The 24043-nt window shown below is 41.2% G+C and overlaps 2 protein-coding genes and 1 long non-coding RNA gene across 3 annotated transcripts; 1 reads left to right on the top strand and 2 right to left on the bottom strand.

Moving 5' to 3' along the window:
- Window positions 1–2067: 2067 nt before the first annotated feature.
- Window positions 2068–3401, bottom strand: LOC136357504 (uncharacterized). The gene is made up of 3 exons (XR_010742825.1): window positions 3253–3401; window positions 2381–2442; window positions 2068–2197 (listed from the first exon to the last, which is right to left on the bottom strand). It is a non-coding gene; the product is annotated as an uncharacterized lncRNA (long non-coding RNA).
- A 12475-nt stretch (window positions 3402–15876) lies between these two features.
- On the top strand, window positions 15877–21223 carry LOC4342391 (LRR receptor-like serine/threonine-protein kinase GHR1). The gene is made up of 4 exons (XM_015789777.3): window positions 15877–16163; window positions 16546–17828; window positions 18780–20327; window positions 20479–21223. The coding sequence occupies exons 2-4, from the start codon at window positions 16763–16765 to the stop codon at window positions 21060–21062; spliced, it is 3198 nt and encodes a 1065-aa protein (XP_015645263.1). The 5' UTR covers window positions 15877–16163; window positions 16546–16762; the 3' UTR covers window positions 21063–21223.
- A 1754-nt stretch (window positions 21224–22977) lies between these two features.
- On the bottom strand, window positions 22978–23472 carry LOC107275366 (SKP1-like protein 5). Its single transcript, XM_015790366.3, has one exon. It carries the CDS (start codon window positions 23470–23472, stop codon window positions 22978–22980), a length of 495 nt encoding a protein of 164 aa, XP_015645852.3.
- Between the last annotated feature and the right edge of the window lie 571 nt (window positions 23473–24043).

Here is a 24043-nt window from a genome sequence, read left to right as displayed (position 1 = left end):
GCGCGCACGGAGAAAAAAATGCGAGATGAAGGAGGAGCTGGCCACGCAGTGCGCGCATAGAGGGAGCAGAAAAACTAATTTTCTCTATTGGTAGTTAAAGTGAGGGCCCACTTTTCATTATGGGGAATCAATTTTAGGCTATCTATTGTTTTCTTATTATTATTATTTTATTATTTTATTATTTTTTAGGCTATCTATTGTAAATATTATTTTTTTCATTTCCTACTAGCCACCTTTGTCGCGCGTTGCGCGACTTTGTATACCTGTATAAAAGCCTCTCTATACAACCTGTAATTTATAATATGAGATTCTATGTGGTAGGATCAACAGGCTTTTGGTTTCCATATTTCATATCGTCGAAAGATATTGGTGGGCTGGAAGTGGTAGGCAATTGACACTTTGTCAGCACTATGTAATTGGCGGCGGCGTTGTAGTTGTCATTGGTGTCAGTGAATCGGCGCCAGACACTCATGCCACCATTCATAATCGAGGAGCAGATACTGCCATTGAATGTGAAGTCATTACAGCATGAGAAGAGAATGAGGAAGTGTAAACAAAGACAGGGCATCAACTTGTGCAGATTAAACATGTCTTTGCTCACAACATATAGCTCCGGTTGTCAGCTGTGGGTATCTATTGGCAACAAAGGGTTCTTAAAAGTAGAGGACGACGATTTGAATTCTCTTCTGATTACTTTGAATAGCTTGATCAAATTGTCTTGGTCCATGTAATAAGCAATAACCTTGTCGGCCATCATGTGCACTTCACATGACTTCGCTGCATGAAACATAAGAACCACACTCTGTCACTCTGAAGAAGTGGTGAATCCAGCAGAAAAAAGGACCTAGGGATGTCAAATTAAATCTATTTGTCTAGGAGGAAAGCCCGTTAGAGTTTGTTTTAGCCGGGTAGCAATATTACTGTACAAATTGTACTTCAGTACTATAGTTTAGATTTTGGAGTCTAATTCTGTTTTGAATGCTCATGAGAAGTAGGATCACCGATCATACTTAGTTATACATAATTATTTTGTCAGGAGGATAAATTGCATAAGAACAAAAAAAAACCATAGTGTTTTGAACCTTTATCTATTATCTTGTCGACAGAATCTTTGTGAGTGCAAGTGCATCCCTTTGTCAATGTCAAAGTTATTGCTTTTAATTAATGAAGAACTGATGTTCTTTCCATATAATTTTTTTACAGGACAAACTAATGGATGGTTTATGATTTGCACTCGAGCATATTAGAATGTGAGCAGTCAAATGTTTTTTTCTGTTGCCAAGCTAATGTTGCATGCTCTTTGTGCGTATCGATTCCACTGTAGACACTACTACTTGACAGTTAACAAATACTCCCTCCATACTCATAAAGGAAGTCGTTTAGGAGAATGTTTAAGTCAAACCTTGGGAATATAAATCATGAATTACTCTTAAGTTGTTGAGTTTGAAAATATAAAAATTATATGTATAGATTTGTCTTGAAAAATACTTTCATAAAAGTATACATATATCATTTTTAATAAATATTTTTATAGTAATAAGAAGTCAAAGTTGTGTTTTGGAGACCGTGTCACTGTCCTAAACGACTTCCTTTATGAGTATGGAGGGAGTACGTAGTAGTTCGCAGTAATAACTCGAGAGACTTATAGAATCATCAGTCAGGCAAAAAACCACTTAAGCCACTAAAGCCAGTGGCAAAGCTATGTTAGATTCACCTACATATACGTATTATAATTTTGGATTCTACTTTAAATTTGATTTCTCTTTCAAAATTACATAACTTGATAAACATTTAGCTAGAATTATATATCGAGATGAACCTATGTTCCGAACAAAAGGTTTAAATATTATGGTCAAGATCAACCTCTTGCTTTTGGTTTCCAATACTTGGGACTTCGCCATATTTTCATAGTTCCAAGAATGTTCTCACATTAACATATAAATTAGTCAATGAATCAAAAGGTTTATGGCTCAATGATTAGAGAAACTAAAATTCTATATCAAATTATGTTACAAAAAAATATGTTATCAAATTACATAACGTCAGACAAAAGATAACACCAGGATAGAAAGCTTGATCAGTGGCCACTCGTTTTTATAGAATCATCAGTCAGGCAAAAACCACTCATGGTTATTCAATAACCAGAGAAAACTTACATTATGCAAAAAGGGCATCTAACTTTGAGTGCCTTCAAACACTGTAAAGGGAAATGCCAAGGCATTATTGATAGAATCAATCATAGCAAATCTGTAATGTTAACCACATACAGGTTCAGATTCATAGCGATATTGGAGTATACACAAACAATTAGAACTTAGAGCAGCCATCACACTTGATATTTTGGATGTTAATTAATTGAGATTGGCAAGAAACTTCTAACCTTCAGAAATTTATTAATGGTCGGCAGAACTGAGCCATTACATATGCACATCTGATTTCGACCTGTTATGTACAAAATGTTATAATCACAAATCAGGTTCTAGGAAATTCTATTTTGTAGTCTGCTAGCAAAAGCTATGGTTAGATGGGAATTATAGAAAAATATGTACATGTCAAGTATCCAAATTTAATTCAATCTAGAGTCTAAAAGAATCTGTCTTTGAACAATTAGGCCCATAAAAAACTTGCTGAGTTAGCGCGCATAGAAAAAACTACAAAAAATTGAGGAATCAATAGTGAAACCTACTTTCCCATAAGAACAAAACCTCCTATTCATAAGTGAATAGAGATTAAGTAATGGCATTGCTCTTAGTTTCAGAAAATTAACAGTATTCTTTAACGGGCTGATGAGTGATGGAATTCAACTATACTGAGTAATAACCAAAGCATTTGTTGGATCTGCATATATCATATATGAAAACAAAACAATATGTTTCCAGGTTACAGATTTCACCAAGGCCAAACTGAATAAGTCTTCTGTTAGGTTTTGCCCATTGAAAGCCAGAAGGTATCCCATATATTTTTTTTTCTATCGGCTTATTCGAAAGATCATCTTCACCTGTCCGGTCTTCAATTATTTTACAACATAATAGTGGATGTTTCTGGAAATTAAACTCAAACAACTAAGTAACTGACCATTATGGTTCCATAATTCAAATCAACACTGCCAGTTGTATTTGAGCAGCACCGAGTTCAACGTATTTGGGAGAACGGACATGTGAAGCAACTCATCAATCTCATAGCAGGAGCAGAGCTATACATTCAGCCCAAATACTGGAGTAGCAAACAGGAGGAAAGATCAGGTGAACTCACATGGAGTCGGCCTCGAGCACCTTGATGAAAGCTTTACCACGGTCGGCTCGACGGATGGGTGTCCTCACATGCGTCCATGCTGCCATTGCTCTGGGATGTGCCATAGCGCTTTGAAGCTGGCTTTCTGAAGGGAGGCGAGGAGAGGAGCAGGAGGAGGAAGCGGCGGCAGCGTGGCGCTAGGGATGGAGAAAGGACGAGGAGGTGCAGGCGGCGCGACAGTACCAGTGGGGACTAGGAGGAAGAGGCGGTGGCTGGGGGCTGGAGGTGGAGGGCAGGGACGAGGAGGAGGAAGCGGCGCCGGTGGCGGGGACTAGGAAGAGGTGATAGTGCAGAGCAGGCGACGGCATGGCAGGGGAAGAGGTGGCAGTGGGCAGGCGGCGACGACGACGAGATGAGGCGCGAGGGCGATTCGGCCTCGTGAGCGGATGCGGCGCGAGCGTGACGAGGAGAAGACGAGATAAAGGGGAATCGCGATTTCATCGTAGGGACCTGGAAGGATCTATTTGCAAAAAGAAGTTTCTCGGAGTATCACGAAGAGGTTACACCAAGTGAAGGATCGAACGACTCACGTTGTCTCGAGGGGAAATCAGACGGTCCATATATTTTAGATGACGTGGCCTAACCAGATTGCAAGAAACTTTAGTTCTTTCGGTACTTTAGATATACAGTTCAGGAGCTCCAAAAAACTTAGTGTCTGTTCACTTTGATGCCAAAAGAAACCTTACCAAATTTTGTTATTGCCAAAATTTTGGCATAGTTGCCAGAATTTTGGTAACTTGTCAAAATTTTGGCAGGATTTCTTATATAGTTACCAAAATTTGGCAGCAAACTAAATGTAGCCATTTTTTTGGCAACTTTACTAAAATTTGGTAAGGTTGAAAATGGCATCAAAGTGAACAGACCCTTAGTTTTGGGAATTGATTACTGTCAATGTCTTGGTGATGCTGAGTGGGTTGGACTTGACAAACAAATAAAATTCTGTCAAGAAAAAGCCTACAATTTTCTGTGTGTAGAGCATATACATTTACTAATGCACAGTGCATGTCAAGGAAACTCAACACTGACCAAATAAAATTGTTCCACCATATCTATCTGTTGAGAGCTGCACTGACCTCCGGTTTCAAGAAATACTAATCTATGCAGTCGCACATTCATGCGACTATAACCTCTGCTGTTAAACATTTTTTCTTATTCATTACGTGGATCAATCACATGGCCAGTATATAATGAAGTCGTGCATTCACACAACTCTAACTATCCTGCAATATGTCGTTAAAATGTGTTTGGGGAAGAGCTCCGGAATAAACAAAGTGTACCTCCGGAGAGAGGCTCCGATGTCCCGGAGCCCCCCCCCCCTTACCCCACCCCATCTTCCTGGGAGGGCGACCGAGCTCGGAAGATGCCTTATGGGGCTAACCAATGGCTCTAGAAGGAGGCATAACCTTCGGAATTCTGGAGCACCACAAGGCCTCCGGAGCTGTCGCAGGCAGCAGAGAAGCCATGAAGACGAAGCCAAGTGCGGAGCAGGGGGGCATAGTGGGTACTCATAAATACGCACTACGCCCTACCCAACCACCTCTGACAGCAGTGCACAGCAGACTAGGCGGGACAGGCGTCACGGGCTGCTGACCGGGAAGCCCATTATCCTCGGGAGGCGGCCCAGCTCCCTTGGCAGACACATCCTATCCCTGTCACCAGCCGAATTGCGAATGGCCTGATGGCTGGCCGCCTTGGCAGCCACCACGGCTCATCTAGAGGAATAGGGCTAGAACCGTAATTCCCATTGTATAACCTTTGTATAAATATGTAAACATCGTCCGTCTTGGACAGATTGAATACACACAGCGTATCCAAAGACACTAGTTGGTTTTGTGCCAACAAAATTTTGACTTAAAAATTGGAGTATGAATAACCATCTTGTTCCCTGCAACTTGAGCCCACTTTCCGGCCATCTCTATTATTGCATGACCCTTTTATCTAGACTTAAGAAATAGCACAAATGCTAATCTCATACTCGCTCCTTTTCTCATTGTATTTCATTGAAAATTATCAACATTATAGAGTGCTTCTTAGAACTTTTTTCAATGTATTATACGTACATAAGTCTGGATAATTTAAATCATATTTTTTTTTCAATCTTTCTTTAGTTTTCTCCTTCCCCTCACCTTCTTTCTTGGGCTTTCTCAGATCGGGCTTCTCATTGTGGACTGAGAGGCTTCTACTGGAAGTCTAGAAGTCTCATGAAGATGCATGCACTTTGTTTTTACTATTTGCCACTATATCCAACGGTACACATTATTTCACTGTTAGCATCGACGGCTAATAACGTTTGTATAACGTGGCACATCCTCCTGACGTCGTGAGATTAACCTTTCACTTAGTAGATGCGCCAACACGTACTAGCCAACAGTAGAACTGAAAAGAGCTTGCAAAACATACAATTCAGTCCATTCGTTATTATAATTTGTCACAACTAAGAAAACTGAAATCCCTAAATGTGTAGTGTTCAAAAGAAAATTATCTATGCAATCATATGCAAGGGCAAATGCAAGCATGCAACTGCAAGTAAAAGCACAATATGACTACCATTTACCAGAATGATCCACTGGATCCAACAGTTTGCTCCAAAAGAAAAAACCCAAAGGGAAGTACACAATAACAAAAGTTTGACTGAAATCAATGGTAGGTTATAATTTTCATCAAATAAAAGGCAGATATGCGATGGAATGATTTATTTATGAGAAAACTAAATTTTACACCACATTATAGGTTTGAAAATAACATCAAGGTGATTGGTCAATTACCTGCTAGCTAGAGTTTTTTTCCTGCAAATTTGTATCAACCCTTGTGTTATTCAGCACATAGCACAACCAATTATCAGCTGGATTTGGAAAAAAACATGAACCATCTAAAAATCTGACCTGAAGAGATACCAGTCCTCATTGATATTTAGTTCTTGAAAGGAAGAACTAAGCTCAATGCCGCCAACAAAAATATTGGGTTTTAATTGGTGAAGTTAAATTAGACAAAAAAGGAAAACAGTGCAAAAAAGCTTGATTGGATTCATCGAACAACCATAGTGAGGTTTCATATTGAAGGAAGGCAAAAGCTTCATAATGCTTAGAGTAAGTATAATAGGAGGATGTAAGTCGGCTAAATGCTGAGGTGGAGGAGAGAGGAGAGGAGAGACCGAGAGAGAGGAGAAGCGGGCTGTAAACTTATATCTCGATTGGACGCAAGAACCAACAAATTCTGTGAGAGAGACAAGTGAGCCCTGTATTAGTTGTAAATAGCTAACTATTATATGTGTGGGCTAAGAGAAGGCTGCAAAGAATCTTATATAGCTAACAAGTCTTCTGTATTATTAGCCTTGCTCTTTAGTAGGCACAAAATAAATCATGAGTGCAAGGTGGGCAAAAAACCAAGCACCAACCAACAGGCGGTGAAGCTAGGAATAGATCAAGCGTAGGGCTGAGCTAACTCTTCTAGCTAATCATTCTGTAGATTCAACAATTTTGATGGTATTTTGATGAAATCTCAATAATTTTATAGGGTTAAGCCTGGTTCCCAAGCCCTAAATGCCCCAGGCCTCTCTGTGCCCCCTTGCCAATTGATTACCATTTATTTACCATCTGCTTCTTTCTGAGAAACAAACAGGGCGAGGTCTGAAACAAACCTGAAATACTTACTTAACTCACCAAAACTTAAGAAAAGGAGATAGCAGTATTCATTGAACAGAATACCTGTTCTTCATGCAGGGATTAGCCGTCATCTTTCCATGCTGCAAGAATTTCGAACGATTGAAAAATTGTGAAGCACGATCGTCTTATTTTCTTGAAAATTATGAGAAAAATCACATAACTGAAAACCGTGAATGCTTTTCTGTTGCTCCATTGCACAATTTGTTTGGTGTATTATATTTGTTGCAATGCTTGTGGATGAAATTTTCCGCCGTGAGGTTCTAAACACTACTACTTCATTGAGGCAATCGGGGGCTGGTGCTAGGAAGAATAGGGTTAAAACTTAAAATGATGTTGTTTTCTGCTGTTTGTTGGCTTCTTTTGTTTGTGCAATTGTGCGCAATGGTATGATATTTAAAACCAAGCTCCTTTCCAGCCCTCTAACTGTGATTTTCTTTTTTGCGTCATTTTCTCGGTATATTGGAAGGTGCTTTTGAATCCTGATGAACTTGGAATAATGCTGGAAATGCCGAAATCTTGCTGCATCAAGCTGTAGACAATCTGCAGTGATCTCGACCTTTTGTTCGCTAATGAAGTTAATTCCAATAGTTGTATGTCAGTTATTGGTGTCTTGCTTATAGCCTGGAGTATCTCGGGGTTTGCCCCAGGATGTAGAACCCTAAGTATGCTTATCTTAAGGGTTCTGAAGTTTTTGGTAGATGGTGTGAGCCCTTCTCTGTTTTCGGTCTGGCATGTAGCTGGTATCCACAGCATAAAAAAACACTATACATGTTTGCCTTCCGTGAAAGCAGGGCCTTACTTACCTCTGGTATAAAAGAAAAAAAATGTGTCTTATTTAGAGAAGGGTTTAAAAGGAAAGATCCCAAGTTACACATATTTGAAATTGTTCAGTCTGCAAGAATGGGTAGATATTTAAAATTTCTCGAGTGCATAACTGCATTTGTCATCAGAAGATAGAATAACTAATTGTGGCTAAAAGTAAAGACGACAACAAGTTGCACAAGTTAATATTTTGGTTTATTAATATATAACTTACTAGGCAATTGACTGGTAGTAATTTCCCTAAAAAAAACAATCTGCACAAATCTGAAATGCTACAGTTCACATGTGCAACGGCAACCTCCTGATGCTTATACCACTGAGCTACTGAGGCTTTAAGTTGGTCGAGTGGCCGGCTGCATGAACATCATGTGGAAGCCCTGCTTCAATTACAGAGAAGACTATTGCTGTGAGCCTGTGACATAAAGTGACAGCACAAAAACGAAGACCCTGCATCTATATCTATCATCATATCATACCATACTTAAAAATTGAAAACGTTTACGTTGTCAGTCTGTGGGTTTAGTCCGATTCACTTCGCGACCTCAATCCGTAACGAAGCAAAATCATGATCCCAGACACTGCTGCATACACTACTACACAAATGGTTTTCCTAGACGATCACCCCAATAGATTGCAGGCGGACCATAATTGACCGTGCCTACAAAAACCGGTCCCTCGGGGGCCAGTTGATCAACCGCATGCGAAGAATCACCCTCCGTCCTAAACTAAATCAACTCTAGTTATGAATTTGAATTTTGACATAGTCTTGTCTAGATTGGTAGTTAGGATTTGATTCTTTTCTATATGCTTAGCCATATAGGGGGTGTTTAGATCCAGGGGTGTAAAGTTTTGGCGTGTCACATCGGGTATTATATAGGGTATCACATGGGGTGCTCGGGCACTAATAAAAAAACTAATAATAGAATCCGTCAGTAAACCGCGAGAAGAATTTATTAAGCCTAATTTATCTGTCATTAGCAAATATTTACTATAGCACCGCATTGTCAAATCATGGCGTAATTAGGTTCAAAAGATTCGTCTCGCAATTTACATACCCAGATTGAAACCTTGATAGAGTCACATAGCCCTTCTTTGTTAGCATGAAAAATATATTTTCACAGGGAGCAAAATTAGCCAAATCACTGAATTTTAGAAAGGCAAAAATATTTTTTTTTTACAAATTAAAACCAAAACTCTTTTTTTATATAATACTACCTCCGTCCCATATTACTTGTCGCTTTGAGTTTTTTTTATAATGTTTGATCATTCGTCTTATTTAAAAAAAATTAGAATTATTATTTATTTTGTTTGTGACTTGTTTTATTATCAAAAGTACTTTTAAGTTTGACTTATTATTTTTTATATTTACACTAATTTTTTAAATAAAACGAATGGTCAAACGTTACAAGAAAAAAAGCCAAAGTGACAAGTAATATGGGACGGAGATAGTATATAGATCAGAGTATGAACTGGATTATTATATATACATATAGGGAAATACTCCATCCGTCCCAAAATATAAGTATTTTTAGCTACTAAATTTATAGCAAAAAGTTATTATATTTTGGGACAGATGTAGTATCACTCTACGTCTCTACCCAACAAATGGTACAATGTAAGCAAATCAGATGTAGCACTATTCCTCGTCGATTTGAGCCAGAAACTTATTCCATGGGCTGGCCCAGTTTTCTTGGGCTAAAATTGGATGATGGGCATGAACCACTCAGCTGGTCCAACAAAAAGAGCCATGCTATGCCTAGGCAGCCTTCCAAACAACTTCTAAGCTGAGCTCCGCATGTAAAACGAGATATATCATTAGCACATAATTAATTAACTATTAATAATTTTAAACTTGTAAAATAAAATTATATGATTTTTTAATAAACTTGTATATAGAAAGGTTTTTGCAAAAAAATATTGTTTAGTAATTCATAAAAACGTGCTTATAGAAAATGAGTAAGTAGCTAAGCCTAAAAGCCGTTTCAAATGGTGCCCTAGTCAGTTCTATGATTCTTTCACACTGTTGATGGGAGTTACTATTTCCATTTTTGTCTTATGGAATGAGATGACCAGCTGCAGCCTTTTAGGTACAAGCAACACTACTGACCATCTGATCTTTTGCTACCAAGGCAAAATAGAGGAGACACAAGGCAGCAAATTTTCCACACAATGAAGAACATCGTGAGCATTGATCTTTATGAGCCCAGCAAACACATAGTCTTCAGTTGCCAGGATGGACAGTTAGGATTCTAGACTGAAGCATCTGGAAAACCAACAGATTTGCATCTTTCTTTCCTGTGCAGGCACGGGTGCATATAAGTGTAGGGCTTGTGTTTGTATTGATATGGTAGAGCAATCATTAATCACTCTATTGATAGCTAGGAGTACTTATTTTGTCCCCAAATGCAGTAGATGCATTACAATAGCTGGTCCTAAACTAAACCCTACTGATCACTACTCCTAATTGGGCCTGTATATATGATGGCAGTACCTTTCTGTTGTTGAAAGATTACAATTCGTGTATTCTACTAAAAGGAGAGTATCTATCAAACAACATGAGAACAGAAGAAGTGACTTCTGGTGATAAAAGGTGATATTATTGGGCCTTATTGGGGGGTTTTCATCATTTTTTGATTGATCATGTCCCATGCTTGGATCAGACTGTATCTTGTATTGGAAGGATTTAGCATGATCACACACTTTTTCTTCGAGGAACATACACAGTATGGTTGGGGGGATGAGGTGGATAGGACCAATAAAAAAAAGTACAGAAAATAGAAAGAAAGATGGCATGAAAAATGAAGTACTACTTCTTTTCTACTCCCTCCGTTTCACAATATAAGACTTTCTAGCATTACCCACATACATATAGATGTTAATGAATCTAAACATATGTATATGTTAATGTGGACAATGCCAAAAAGTCTTATATTGTGAAACGGAGGAAGTATTAGGGAAGTGGATTTTTGTGTTCAGTTAGCATTGTTGTTGTACTAGCATATATATTTTGGTTGGTTGCAGATTATTGTGAAGTTTGAGCCCCATTTTTCTATCATACTTAACTTTTCCTTTTAGGTAGTATGCATGTGTTTTGTAGTCAACTTAGGTACTGTATTAAACACAACGTGATGATATGGTATCTTCAAGTTAAAAGGATGATGTGCTATCTTACAAAAACACAAAGGAGATAAGAGGTAAGTTTCTTCAGCTAGGTTTGAAGTGCATGCTAACTGTTCTCCTCATGCAGCGATGCCTGAACATTTAGCACGCTCTCTTCGCTGTAAAGACCAGTGCAGCATGCATCGTTGTAAAGTAAGCAGCCATTGTGTCCTAATTACAAGTTTATTAAGTTGTGATCAGAGCATGATCCTTGTTTAACTACACTAATGCCATCTGAACCAAGCACACAAGATCACGGATCATAGCCTCTAGTACAGTTTTCCTGATGTCTTTTCTCTCTCTCTTTTCTTCTCTTTCTTTTCATTCGTTTTGTCAAGAGACAAGAGGATTGGACATGAGTATGCCTTTTGATAGTGTGCATTCCACTAACCATACCAACTAACACTAGCTAGCTAGATCATTCTTTAAGCAGACTGGACTACAAAATTCAGACATGATCTTTCTGAACAATGGGAGATAATGTTTTGCATTCTTGCAGTGCTACTGCTGACAATCTTTGGGAGCAGGGAAGCCAATGGAATCAGCTAAGATAGAACTGAATGCTCTTGACCCTCTTACAGTACATGTTAGGTGTTGTCCCCACTTAATCCATTAATTTCAATCTTCACTTGTTTAACCTTTACTGTTTGTACCACCTGTAGTTGCTTTGACAAGTTCTATTTCACAGTGGCTTAACACATGGCCTGAGCTTGGCTGGACTCTTCTGATTGGCTTGAGTTTGTGCCTGAACACAAGCTTTGTCTGTAGTTACCTACATTTGGAGTACTAGTGTACTACATATGCAGGTAAAAGTAAACTAACTCTTACTTACAGGGTTCAGATCAAGCTGTAATTAACGAAGTGATTAAAGCTAGGAGTACTAGTTTTGCAGTTACAGTTGAACTCACCTAGAAAGCTTGCAAAGGTAGCGGGCATTTCATCTAAAAAAGCAGCAACCTCAACAACTTTGGGCCAGCTCCCTGCATTTGCATGCCAGCAGTGAACAATCATGGTACATGTTTCAGTTGGCAGAGAGAGAAAGATGAGCTCTTGAAGACTGAACCTTTTTTTGGCCTTCACTTTGGATACTGTTGAGCATTTGACCCTTTTGTTAATACCTAACCACCATCTCTCTGGCTTCTGCTGTTTGCAATTACAACCTTAAGATCTGGAGTAGAAAGCAATGCATTTGCCCCGAAAAGGAGGGTGGTCCATTTTGGTAGATTATCATGTTAAATACAATCTCATGTGATCTCAAATGTAGGAGTAGGATTGTTATCTTTTTAACAGCAGGAATCTGATTAGCAGTGTCACTTGCATGAGGAGTGACTAAACTACGGAGGAGTGCAAGTGCCTGGGGTCAAAATACACATGCAACTTCACTCAGGTGACAGAAAGATGACCACCTGTTTAGCTAAAATATAATTAAAGTAGGGAGGAGAAAGTGAGGCTGAGCATCTTTTCCTAAAAAGAATCATGAAAATAGTATGAAATTTATTTACTCTGTATTAAAATGCAGCTTTGAAATATGATACAAACTTTAGTGAAATAAAGTTCAGATCCATAACAATTCCTGATGCTTAGCTGAACTGAATACAACTGAATAAAAGAATACAACTGAACTATTTTGCGATGAAATGCTACTGGTTGGATTTGATGGAATAGCAACTGAATACACAGAATATATATCCAAGAACCAAATGTCATGGTAATTTCCTGATGAAAATTACCATTGCTCCAGGCAATAGTCTCCTAGACAAATGTTTCAGCCATGTGTTCTCCTGGTCCAAAGACTGAATAGTGCATGTACTTACTGTTGATGAGCAGAGCAGCAGCGTTGGTTGATACGGATAAATACAGTTGTGAACTACCAATCAATCACATGATCTGCTGAGATCAAACCCTGCTGATATTTACCTAAACTGACTGCTTTACTGAAGATTGAAAGTGTTTTTACTGCAATGTTGAGTACAATACAGCTATGAATTAGTATCAATCAATCACATGATATGATGAGATCAAATCTTTCTGATAGTTAGTTAGTTAGTTAGTTAGTTACCTATACCTGACTGCATTACAGCAGATTAATTGCAAAGTGTTTTTACTGCAATGTTGAGTACAAAATGATCACAGTTTAGGAGCTTGGTCAAGGGAATCTACTACTATTACACGAGTAGCTACTACTACAGTATCTCAAGTTTTAGCTGTCGAGTGGCAGTGACAATTGAAGGTAGGGGCCACCATGGGAGGCAGGGGTGGGTCCACATAACAGAATGGATACTCTACCTCTACCTCTGTGTGCCTGGGATGCCATGTGAGGAGCACCAAGTAGTAGGACGTCAGTCTAGCATATTTCTTCAGATCAAGTGATCAACCACTCTGCTGACTGCTCTCACCAGGGATCAACATTTATGGGCGATTTCAAGTCCCCAACCATCGCCAATTCATCGCCACACGTCAATGCAGGTCCATGGAAACAAAACACACTAGCGAGATTTATTGTACGTTTGCATGCATTATATCGCTAAAAATTAGGAGTATATACATAATTTCTTCTCTTGAGCATGGATGGATATGAACTGAATGCCATGTTGTACTAGTTGAGTTGAGCTTGAGCAGGTTAGCTCATGAACAGTTCGTGGTCATGAATGAGGTAGTATGATACTATAGGTAAACTAGCCAATTTTTTTTTTGATAAAGGAAGCTTTTATTAATCTCAGACGATTACATCAAGTTGATAGAACCATACTAAGAAAACTCCCGGCCTCTGCATAACTAGGATGCACACAGCCAAAACACACAAACCCACAAAAGAGTTTGTAACAAGAGAAGGAAAGCAGTAAAAATCAGGGAGCACCAATCTTCAGGCTAGACCGCCACCCATGTCCCTGGGTAAAACATTCCCTGACCACCTGCTCCAAGCGCTGATTTGGATTGGAGCCAAAACGTGACACTACCAAAATTTTGGTAACTTTAATAGTAAACATGTTAGTTTGGATTGAAGCAAAACAATTGGTAGTGTCCACGCTCAATTTGGCTACATTCTAGAATCTTCTTCACTCTCATACTAAATTTTAGATTTATATTGGTATTAAACCAAACATAACTAGCTAACTTTGCCCTACCAATTTTTAAATTGGTAGTGCCAAAATTTGCCTAGATTTTAGTACTACCAATTTTAATTGGTAGGTTAGAGAACCAAATAGGCCCAATATCTGGTAGTAGGCCCCCTTCGTCATGGCTACGTGGGTTTGGTTTTCAACAGCATATGAAACGAGAAAAGCTAATGTTGCACGTATAATTTGTTACTCCCTCCGCTTCAGGTTATAAGTTGTTTTTACTTTGGTTAAACTTAAACTATTTTAAATTTAATTAAGTTTTATAGATAAATATAGTAATATTTACAATACCAAATTAGTTCAATTAAATCTATAATTGAATATATTTTCAAAATATATTTATCTTGATTAAAAATATTATTACTTTTTTTAACAAACAAAGTCAAATTTAAAGTAGTTTGACTTTGACTAAAATCAAAACAATTTATAACTTGAAACAGAGAGAACATATTAAGCAGTAAAACTTTGAAGAAAAGATTCATTTGATTTTTAACAACAACTCAGAAGCGTGCTACCAAAAAACACAGTACAATGAAAAAAAATGAAACTTTTCCATTGGTAGGGCCCACATCCAGCCACGGTGGCAAAAGCAAAAGGTCAGGAGAGAGAGACACACACAGAGGAGGCATGGCACATTTTCCTCTCTCTGTTTTTTCTCGGATTTTCCGGGCACACACACGGTTCACGAGGCAACGGGGGTTATCCTCCTCCGGCGGCTGCCATGTGGGGCCCACCTGCAGCGACCTACCGGACCCGGTGCGTGCGTGCGCGCCGGCGTGGAGTGAGCCGCATTTGAGCCGCGGTTTTGGGGTCCGCGAGGGAAAGAAGAGGGGGCGGGGGACCCGAGGCGGAACCAAACCAAACCCAACCGCGCCTGTTGCGTTGCAACTCCGTTTTGTTTTGGCGCGCGCGCGAGGGAAAGGAAGAGATTTCGCGGGAAAGGGGAGGAGAAAAGATTACGGGAAAGGAGGGGGGACACTGGGAGGGAGACGGGGGGATTTGGCCATTTTACGTTTTGGCCCCTGACCTGCTAGTGTATTTCGCTGTTTTGTACGAATTGTAAAACAGAGTGTCGAGTCAAACTCTGATCCATGTTGGGACTAATTCGTACTGTAGGCTCGTACAGTGATGGGTGGGTGTATTGGTACGCTGTAGTTAGTAGGTGAGCAGGGTCAAGGCTCACACAATTTTATATCAAGGTTTTGACAGGGTTTTCATTGAGAATTGTAATATATATATAATATAGAGGTAAACCAGATAGTAGCTCATTAATTAGTTAGGTCTGTGTTTTCGAAAAAAGAAATAATGTATTTAGATCGACGAACCCCTTATATCTATTTTAAAATGTTGGTGAACGACGTAACTATATTTTCATATCAATAAAGATAGCTAAATATAATTGCCCCCTAAAAATCACACAATTATAAAAGGTGTAGGGAAAAGAACACGTTTTTTTATTCAAACTAAAAAAATATTCTGTATTGCCTGCCAAAATCGTATATACTCATAGAATGTGTACGCAGCATTATGATCCCATTTATTAAAGGAGAAACTACCATAGTAATACCATTGGTCAAAGTGTTTCCGTATTGTTTAGTTGTCACCAGTACAACCACAGTACCACTGCATTGAACAACTGAGGGGTCGATTTCACACATAATCATAATCACAAGGACCAAAACGCAAAAATGCACAATAAAAAACCGCGAGGAGAAAACAAAACAGAGCACAAGCAGAGGTAAAAAACAAACCAAAAAAAAAAAAGATTCATCTAGCCAACACACAGAGAGAGAAAGGACACAGTCCCACTCCCCACTGCCGCCGCTGCTCCCTCCTCTCCTTTCTACCTCTTCCCCTGCAGGCTTGCAGCCACCACCACCACCATTCCCCTCTCTTCTCCTCCTTCTCCCTAGCAGCCAAGCCACCAAGAACCCAATCCCCCATTGCTAGGGTTCCTCGCTTCGCCGCCGTCCTCCCTTCTCTCCACGGCATTGCCTCCACCACTTCCCCTCCTCCCCTGCCGCCGCAACCATTCATTCTTTTCCTTCATTCTCCAAGGTGGTGTGGTTGCTTGTTCTTAATGCGTCAGAGCAACCGGCCTCATTGCTGGGTAAGGAGGATGCAAGATTGCAAGTGTATAAAGATTGTGTGTAGGTTTTTTGTTTTGTTTGCTGGTTGCATCTGGGGTTTGTTTTTCTTTTGGTTTCTTGGTGGCTTGGATGGATGAGTAAAAGTTTCTGCTTTTTGAGCTGTGTTTTTGTGGGTTGAAGCTGTGATAATACACTAGTGGTAGTTGGGCTGTTTTAGTGAGGGGGGAAAGATGGTGCTTTTTTTTACCTGCATGATTGGGTGTTAAAAGCTGGTGAGGGGTTTAACCAACTCTTTGGATCCCTTACTAAAGTTGCCATTTCTTTGTACTAGCTGGATTTTTACCTGCTTGCAGGGAGGCTCAAAGATTCGGTCCTTAACTTGCCATTCCGTGCTTATTTCAGGTTGGAAGGAGCTGAAAAGTTGGGGGTTTTATGGTGATGTGTGGTACTGTGGAGATCAGCTGAAAGGGACAAGTGTTGTGGGTATTAGTGGCAGCTTGTTGTGAGAGCCTTCTGGTAGATACACTCTACACTTCCAGTCCATTTTTGCTGCAAGAAATGCTTCAGGTGCTGTGTCTTTGAGGCTCAGTAGCTTCCAATCTTTGTCTGGAGAGCAGCAATGGGGATTCTTGGGAGTTTTTTGGTGCTGCTCCTGCTTGCTGCCCCTGCATTTGGCCAGCTACCTTCACAGGACATCCTTGCGCTCCTTGCTTTCAAGAAGGGCATCACTCATGACCCTGCTGGATTCATCACCGATTCGTGGAACGACGAGTCGATTGATTTCAATGGCTGTCCGGCTTCCTGGAACGGCATCGTGTGCAATGGCGCAAACGTGGCAGGGGTTGTGCTTGATGGCCATGGCATCTCCGGTGTCGCCGATCTGTCCGTGTTCGTCAATCTGACTATGCTTGTGAAGCTCTCTATGGCCAATAACAATCTGTCTGGGAGCCTGCCGAGCAATGTGGGTAGTCTGAAGAGCCTGAAGTTCATGGATATCTCAAACAACCGGTTCTCGGGGCCGATTCCTGATAACATAGGCAATCTCCGGAGCCTGCAGAACCTGTCGCTTGCCAGGAACAACTTCTCAGGGCCACTGCCTGACTCCATCGATGGGCTTGCGTCGCTTCAGTCACTGGATGTGAGTGGAAACTCTTTGTCTGGTCCATTGCCTTCATCTCTGAAAGGTCTCCGCAGCATGGTTGCTCTGAACCTCTCATACAATGCCTTCACAAAGGGCATCCCATCTGGGCTTGGCCTTCTTGTGAATCTCCAATCTTTGGATCTAAGCTGGAATCAATTGGAAGGCGGTGTTGATTGGAAATTCTTGATTGAGTCAACTGTTGCTCATGTTGACTTCAGTGGGAACTTGCTCACCAGTACCACCCCCAAAGAGCTCAAGTTCCTGGCAGATATTTCAGAGACAGTTCTATATCTCAACTTGAGCAACAATAAGTTGACTGGGTCATTGATTGATGGAGTTGAGCTCTCGACATTTGGGAGATTGAAGGTGCTTGATCTGAGCCATAATCAGTTATCTGGAGACTTGCCAGGGTTCAATTATGTCTATGATCTTGAAGTTTTGCGACTGGCAAACAATGCATTCACGGGGTTTGTACCTAGTGGACTTCTGAAAGGGGATTCTCTGGTTCTCAGTGAGCTGGACCTGAGTGCAAATAATCTGACTGGTAATGAGCTCTACCTGAAAATTGTTCTTCTTACACCTTTTGTTCCTTTTCTCTTCATACCATGTGGATGCCCATTCTGATTTAAAAAAATTGGATGTGGGGCTCCTTCACAAAAGGTCCAGCCTCCAAAACAGATCGGTAGTGTTCAGCTTGCATAAAACTTTGAATCGGCATCTTACATTAGTGTTCTTAGTTCATTATACCAATTGATTCTCTCATTTCAATGATGTACTGATCTGTTGATTACATTACACAGCATGGCATGAGCTTTTACTGATCTGTGGTTGAGTGTGCACCAGTGTAGGTCATTTGATTGTTTTGTCTTATGCCAATTCTATATTTGCATTCTTCTTGTTTTGCGTGAAAGGTTCTTTCTTGGAATCTTTGCTCCTAGCCTCCTACTGACTAATAATTTTCTCCAAAGCAATTACTGGATCAGTGATGGCTAGCTTGTGATAGTTTTGGTCATGAAGAGAGACGTTATTTATTATGCATGCATACCCCAATGGTATTATTGAGAATATTTGAAAGTAGTTTGTGATGGATTTCTGTTCCACAGTAATGTTAAATGCATTGTGTAGTTGCAGTGACAGTACATGTATCTTAACCTTTGTTGTTAGATCTTCACCTTTGGATGTTGTGAAAAATACAATTATTAATAGGACGCAGCTAGTTGTATATACCTGACTGGGTGTATGAGTAAGAATACTGAACTGTTGCATTTCAAAATATTATGTCTCACAGATTATATCTTGCATTTGAGTAAAGTCATCACTCCTAGAACTCAATGCATTCATCATAGTTATCTAAATTGTTATTAAAAGAGCAGGACAACTCAAACACGCTCCTATGTTTTCTGTCATATCATGACATTTCTCTTAAAACAAAAGTATCACTTTTAAGTTCCACTTGTGTTATTTTGGACTAACAATATTTTTCGTTAATCCACAGGACACATCAATATGATCACATCGACCACCTTGCAAGTTATTAATCTTTCCTCCAATGCTCTCTTTGGGGATCTTCCAATGCTTGCTGGAAGCTGCACTGTGTTAGATCTGTCAAATAACAAGTTTAAAGGAAATTTGTCAGTTATTGCCAAATGGAGCAATGATTTGGAGTATGTTGATCTTAGCCAGAACAATCTAACTGGAACAATTCCTGATGTGAGCTCTCAATTCCTTCGCTTGAACTACCTGAATCTTTCCCATAATTCCCTAGCTGACACCATCCCTGAAGCTGTTGTTCAGTACCCCAAACTCACTGTCCTTGATCTCAGCTCCAATCAGTTCAGAGGTCCTATTCCTGCTAATTTACTCACTTCGTCCATGCTGCAAGAGCTCTACATCCACGACAATATGCTTAGTGGAGGTCTATCATTTCCAGGATCATCGTCAAAAAATCTGAGTCTTCAAGTTCTTGATATTTCTGGAAATCACTTTAATGGCAGCCTCCCTGATGAAATAGCATCTTTATCTAGCCTCCAAGCTCTTGATATATCTACAAACAATTTCTCTGGTCCTTTGCCAGCCTCTATCACCAAGCTTGCAGCGCTCACTGCTCTCGACATATCAATAAACCAGTTCACTGGGTCATTGCCTGATGCACTTCCAGATACATTGCAATCATTCAATGCCTCTTATAATGATCTATCTGGTGTTGTTCCAGTGAACTTGAGGAAGTTTCCAGAATCTTCCTTCCATCCTGGGAACTCGAGACTAGACTATCCTGCTAGCTCTTCTGGGTCTGGCAGTTCCTCTGGTTCAGCTGGTGGCAGGTCACTCAGTGCAGCAGCTAAAATAGCACTTATAGCAGCTAGTATCGTTGCTCTTGTCATCCTTATCCTTGTTGCCATTGTTTGCCATTACAAGCAAATCTCACGGCAGTTCCCTAGCTCAGAAAAGGTTTCAGACAAGAACCTCCACAAGACTAGCAAAGACATGGCCAGTACAAAAGGAAAGGATGACAAAGGTGGTTTGGTGGTCTCAGCAGATGAGCTTGGTGCTCCTCGAAAGGGCTCTACATCTGAAGCACTAAGCCAAGAAGAGAAGCTGTCAGGTGTAGGGGGATTTTCCCCATCCAAAGGTAGCCGCTTCTCTTGGTCACCAGATTCTGGAGAGGCATACACCCAGGAAGGCCTGGCACGGTTGGATGTCAGATCACCTGACAGGTTAGCAGGGGAGTTGCACTTCCTGGATGAAACAATCACACTGACACCGGAGGAATTGTCAAGGGCACCGGCTGAGGTTCTTGGGAGGAGCAGCCACGGGACTTCGTACAGAGCAACACTTGAGAATGGTGTCTTCCTAACAGTGAAATGGCTGAGGGAAGGTGTTGCAAGGCCCAAGAAAGAGTTCTCGAAGGAGGCCAAGAAGTTTGCAAACATTAGGCATCCCAATGTTGTTGGCTTGCGTGGTTACTACTGGGGTCCAACAGCACATGAAAAACTGATCTTGTCGGATTATGTTTCACCAGGAAGTCTTGCGAGCTTTTTGTACGGTAATGCTCTCATTTACTGGTTTCTCATTTCTGCAATTGAACACATCAGGCTTAGAGATCTTGTATACTCCATCTGCAAATGCATGTGACTGGTTGGTTACCAATATGTTCAGTCTCTAACTAAGCTTTATGTTCCTCTGAAACCTAGCAGATCGTCCAGGAAGGAGAGGCCCTCCACTGACCTGGGCGCAACGGCTGAAGATCGCAGTTGATGTCGCGCGTGGCCTGAACTACCTCCATTTTGACCGAGCGATGCCTCATGGAAACCTCAAGGCTACCAACATCTTGTTGGACGGACTTGACCTCAATGCCCGTGTCGCTGACTACTGCCTGCACCGCCTGATGACCCAGGCTGGAGTTGTTGAGCAGATCCTCGACCTGGGCGTGCTAGGCTACCGTGCCCCAGAGCTAGCAGCGTCCAAGAAGCCATCTCCCTCGTTCAAGTCTGACGTGTACGCCTTCGGTGTCGTGCTGCTGGAGCTCCTAACTGGCAGGTGTGCTGGGGATGTTGTCTCGGGTTCTGAAGGTGGTGTTGACCTGACTGATTGGGTCCGTCTGCGGGTGGCTGAAGGTCGGGGATCAGATTGCTTTGATCCAGCCATGGCTTCAGATTCTGAGAACCAAGTTTCTGTCAAGGGCATGAAGGATGTGCTGGGCATTGCCTTGAGATGCATCCGGCCGGTCTCTGAAAGACCTGGGATCAAGTCTGTGTATGAGGATCTTTCATCAATCTAGTTTAGCCTCATTGTCTCTAGCATTAGATGGATACTCTTCTGTGTGTTGAGTTGAGTGCATTATTTTGACTGAAAACTCTAGTGTCGCTGTAGCAAATGCAAGTGTATGGTTGGCCTCGCCTTGATGCCTCCAAGTTCATATGGCATGTCTCAATTGCTCAAGTGTCAATGCTGCCTTAATTGTTTACATAATTTTCTCTTGCAAGTTAGAGTTGCAAATTAGATTTCTCTGTAAATCCAGTCACTTGAATCTGTGATTTGGTTGTCAGTGAGTCGTACTAACCAGGACGGTACTGAACATGACGGTACTGTCAGGGACTTGTACATCTCATGTGATGTTTGTCCAATGTACTGGCAAGAAATAGGATTCATGTTGAACATCATCTGGATGCTGACAGGTGACAGCAAGTAGTTTCACTAAAATTTGTGTATATGTACAGTACTAATCTTGTGATGCTATCTTGGACATGGGAGGAAAACACACGAAGAACAGTACAAGAGAACACTCGTGACAGACTCTTAAGACACATGATTCTCTTTAGATCAAGCCAACAGAACAGCAAACATGAGAAGTAATAGCCATAGATCACATGCAAATGCACTAAACCAAAATGTTATCCTAGACACACGCAACAAAACAAGTACTCATACTACAGAAGTATAATAAATTCTACATCAGTATCATCAGACTTCGTTGCAAACACAACCATGGATCAGTAATTTTTCAAAACAGCTATGGGTCAGAAATTAAATTACAGGATTTTTCCATTCACACAGCAACTGAAATACCTAAGCACACGCAATCCGCAAGAAATATAAAACACAAATGCCAATGAAATTGTCAAATTGAATTAATGATCCTAGTAGGCAAGTCTAGCTTCAAATAATCATGGCACATTGGAGATTTGGGGATCAGCGCCGGTAACCCAAAAATCCCCAAACCCTAACCCGTTCCCCAATGCGGTCGTTTTATTAGTATGCGCCCGTTAATGAAACCCTAACCCTCCCTTCTTCCCGTTCGTACAGATCCATGGTTGCCATCGAGTTTGCCCTTAGTAGCAGCATTGCAGCAACGAGAAGGGAAGGGAGTGGAGAGAAAATTACCTCCGGCGCGGCGGTGGATGCGTGGATTCGAACTGCGAATGGAGGGGCATCCAGGCTCTAGGAGTGGCGGTGGCCGGTGGAGACGATGGCGGCGGCGGCGCGGCGGCGCCGGCGATGAACGGGACGACGAGGCGGAGAGAATTCGTATTGGTAAAACCCACGCAGGGGCTATTTTGTAAAAATGCACCAAACCCACTGGAAGCCGGTCGCCGATCTGAGCCACGCAGTTTTGATCGGACGGTGTACGACGACCCGAGGATTGGATCGCTACCAATTTTATTTTAGCGGTCCAAATAGGGGGGTTCATTTAAACAGTAATATATTTAAAGGGTGTTTCTGCATAAGTTGCTCGTACCGCTTCGAGTATTATTTAATCCACGCCGTGCATGCACGATCCAAGAATTTTTCAAATCGGCCCCTATGAAGTGTAATGTTGCAAGTTCAATTCATACATTGGTCCCTACTTTGGATCAAAATATTCCACATTAGTCCCTACGTCAGATCGGCTTCTAATTAGAAGCCCCTTTTCACAACCACAAGAGCAAGGAAACAGTTTGCACTAATGACTTAATGAGCACTTCATATATTGCAGAATATAAGTAGGGGAGTCGAAACTATTAGTACAAAGGTAATATATATAAGCATGCAATGCATGCATGTTACTGACAATTAAGCAAAAGCCACTCAAAATATTCCTCTAATTTCTTATCTGAACCTCTACTAGTACTACTACCTAGTAGTAACTAATTAGAGCAGTAATTCGCAGCAACATGACATAATTAATTAGCATAAATATTTTCCCAAAGGAAAATCTACTCGAAGGCCCATGTGTTCTCCTTGCGGATTTCCTCCTCCTCCTCCGGCGTGAAGTCGTTCTTGATCCCAAACTCCTTCCTGATCTGCTCCGGCGACTTGCCTTTGATCAGGTTCGCCGTGTGCTGGCAGCACAAATCCAGCAAGCTCTTGATGTTCATGAAATTGGACGCCAGGAGCAGGTCGTACAGCATGTTCTTGTCCACATCGATGAACTCGGCGTCGAAGCTCTTCAGATCCTTCTCCTCCTCCTCCCCGGCGGCGGCGTGCTTGATGCAGTATTCGATGACCTTGGCGAGGACCTTGGAGGCGACGTTGGGGAGAGGCACCCCGTTCGTCGTGCAGTCGTCCTCGATCATGTTGGAGACGAGCTGTGACAGGCTCGCCGCCGCCGACGGCACGTTGAAGTGCTCGCCGTCGGAGCTGATTAGGAGGATTGTGTCGCTGCCGCTGCCGGCGGCGGCGTCGGCAACCTCCTTCTTCTCTGCCGCCATTGATCTCTCTACTTTGAAGTTTGAACACGGACGAAAGAACTCGCGGATTGCAAAGCTCAACTGTTTCTTGTCTTGTCTTGTCTTGGACCCCAAGACTCTTGGAACGTTAGCGTTTGGTGCTTGGATCACGGCGAGAGGTGGTCTGTTTTTATTGCGTGAAACCGCGCAAAAACAAGACGGATGCGGTGATCCGGAGTCCGAATCTGATCCAAATTCAATTGATTTTCAGTTATTTCCGCGTTAGTTTTGAGTACGTACAAACGTACGTACGTCGTGAAGAGATTTAACTGGACTCATTTTCGAAACCTTCTCCCATGGTCTAATTGGACTCCTTTTCGAAACGACTACTCTAATTATTTCTCGATATTAAATTACATTATTACAGAAGTAAAATGAGATTAAAATACGACTCCTACTCGGAGTTTAATTATCTCCCGCTGGTTTAAGCAATAAATACAACCACACGAGGTTCTACCAGGGGCAGCCCAGCTATAATTAAAGGGCATTCAGATGTATACCCAAGATTTTTGGACAAAAAATAGGTATATATACTATATAGTTCATATATATA

Source organism: Oryza sativa, chromosome 7 (assembly GCF_034140825.1).
Source record: "Oryza sativa Japonica Group chromosome 7, ASM3414082v1".
NCBI classification, from domain to species: domain Eukaryota; kingdom Viridiplantae; phylum Streptophyta; class Magnoliopsida; order Poales; family Poaceae; genus Oryza; species Oryza sativa.
Note: the sequence above shows the minus strand (reverse complement) of the source record. Positions and strands in the feature narration are given on the sequence as shown.

Coding starts and splice junctions, on each gene's coding strand:
- LOC4342391 (XM_015789777.3), top strand. CDS start 16,763: ATGGGGATTCTTGGGAGTTTTTTGGTGCTGCTCCTGCTTGCTGCCCCT. Junction 17,829..18,779: donor GAGTGCAAATAATCTGACTG/GTAATGAGCTCT, acceptor GTTAATCCACAG/GACACATCAATATGATCACA. Junction 20,328..20,478: donor TCTTGCGAGCTTTTTGTACG/GTAATGCTCTCA, acceptor GAAACCTAGCAG/ATCGTCCAGGAAGGAGAGGC.
- LOC107275366 (XM_015790366.3), bottom strand. CDS start 23,472: ATGGCGGCAGAGAAGAAGGAGGTTGCCGACGCCGCCGCCGGCAGCGGC.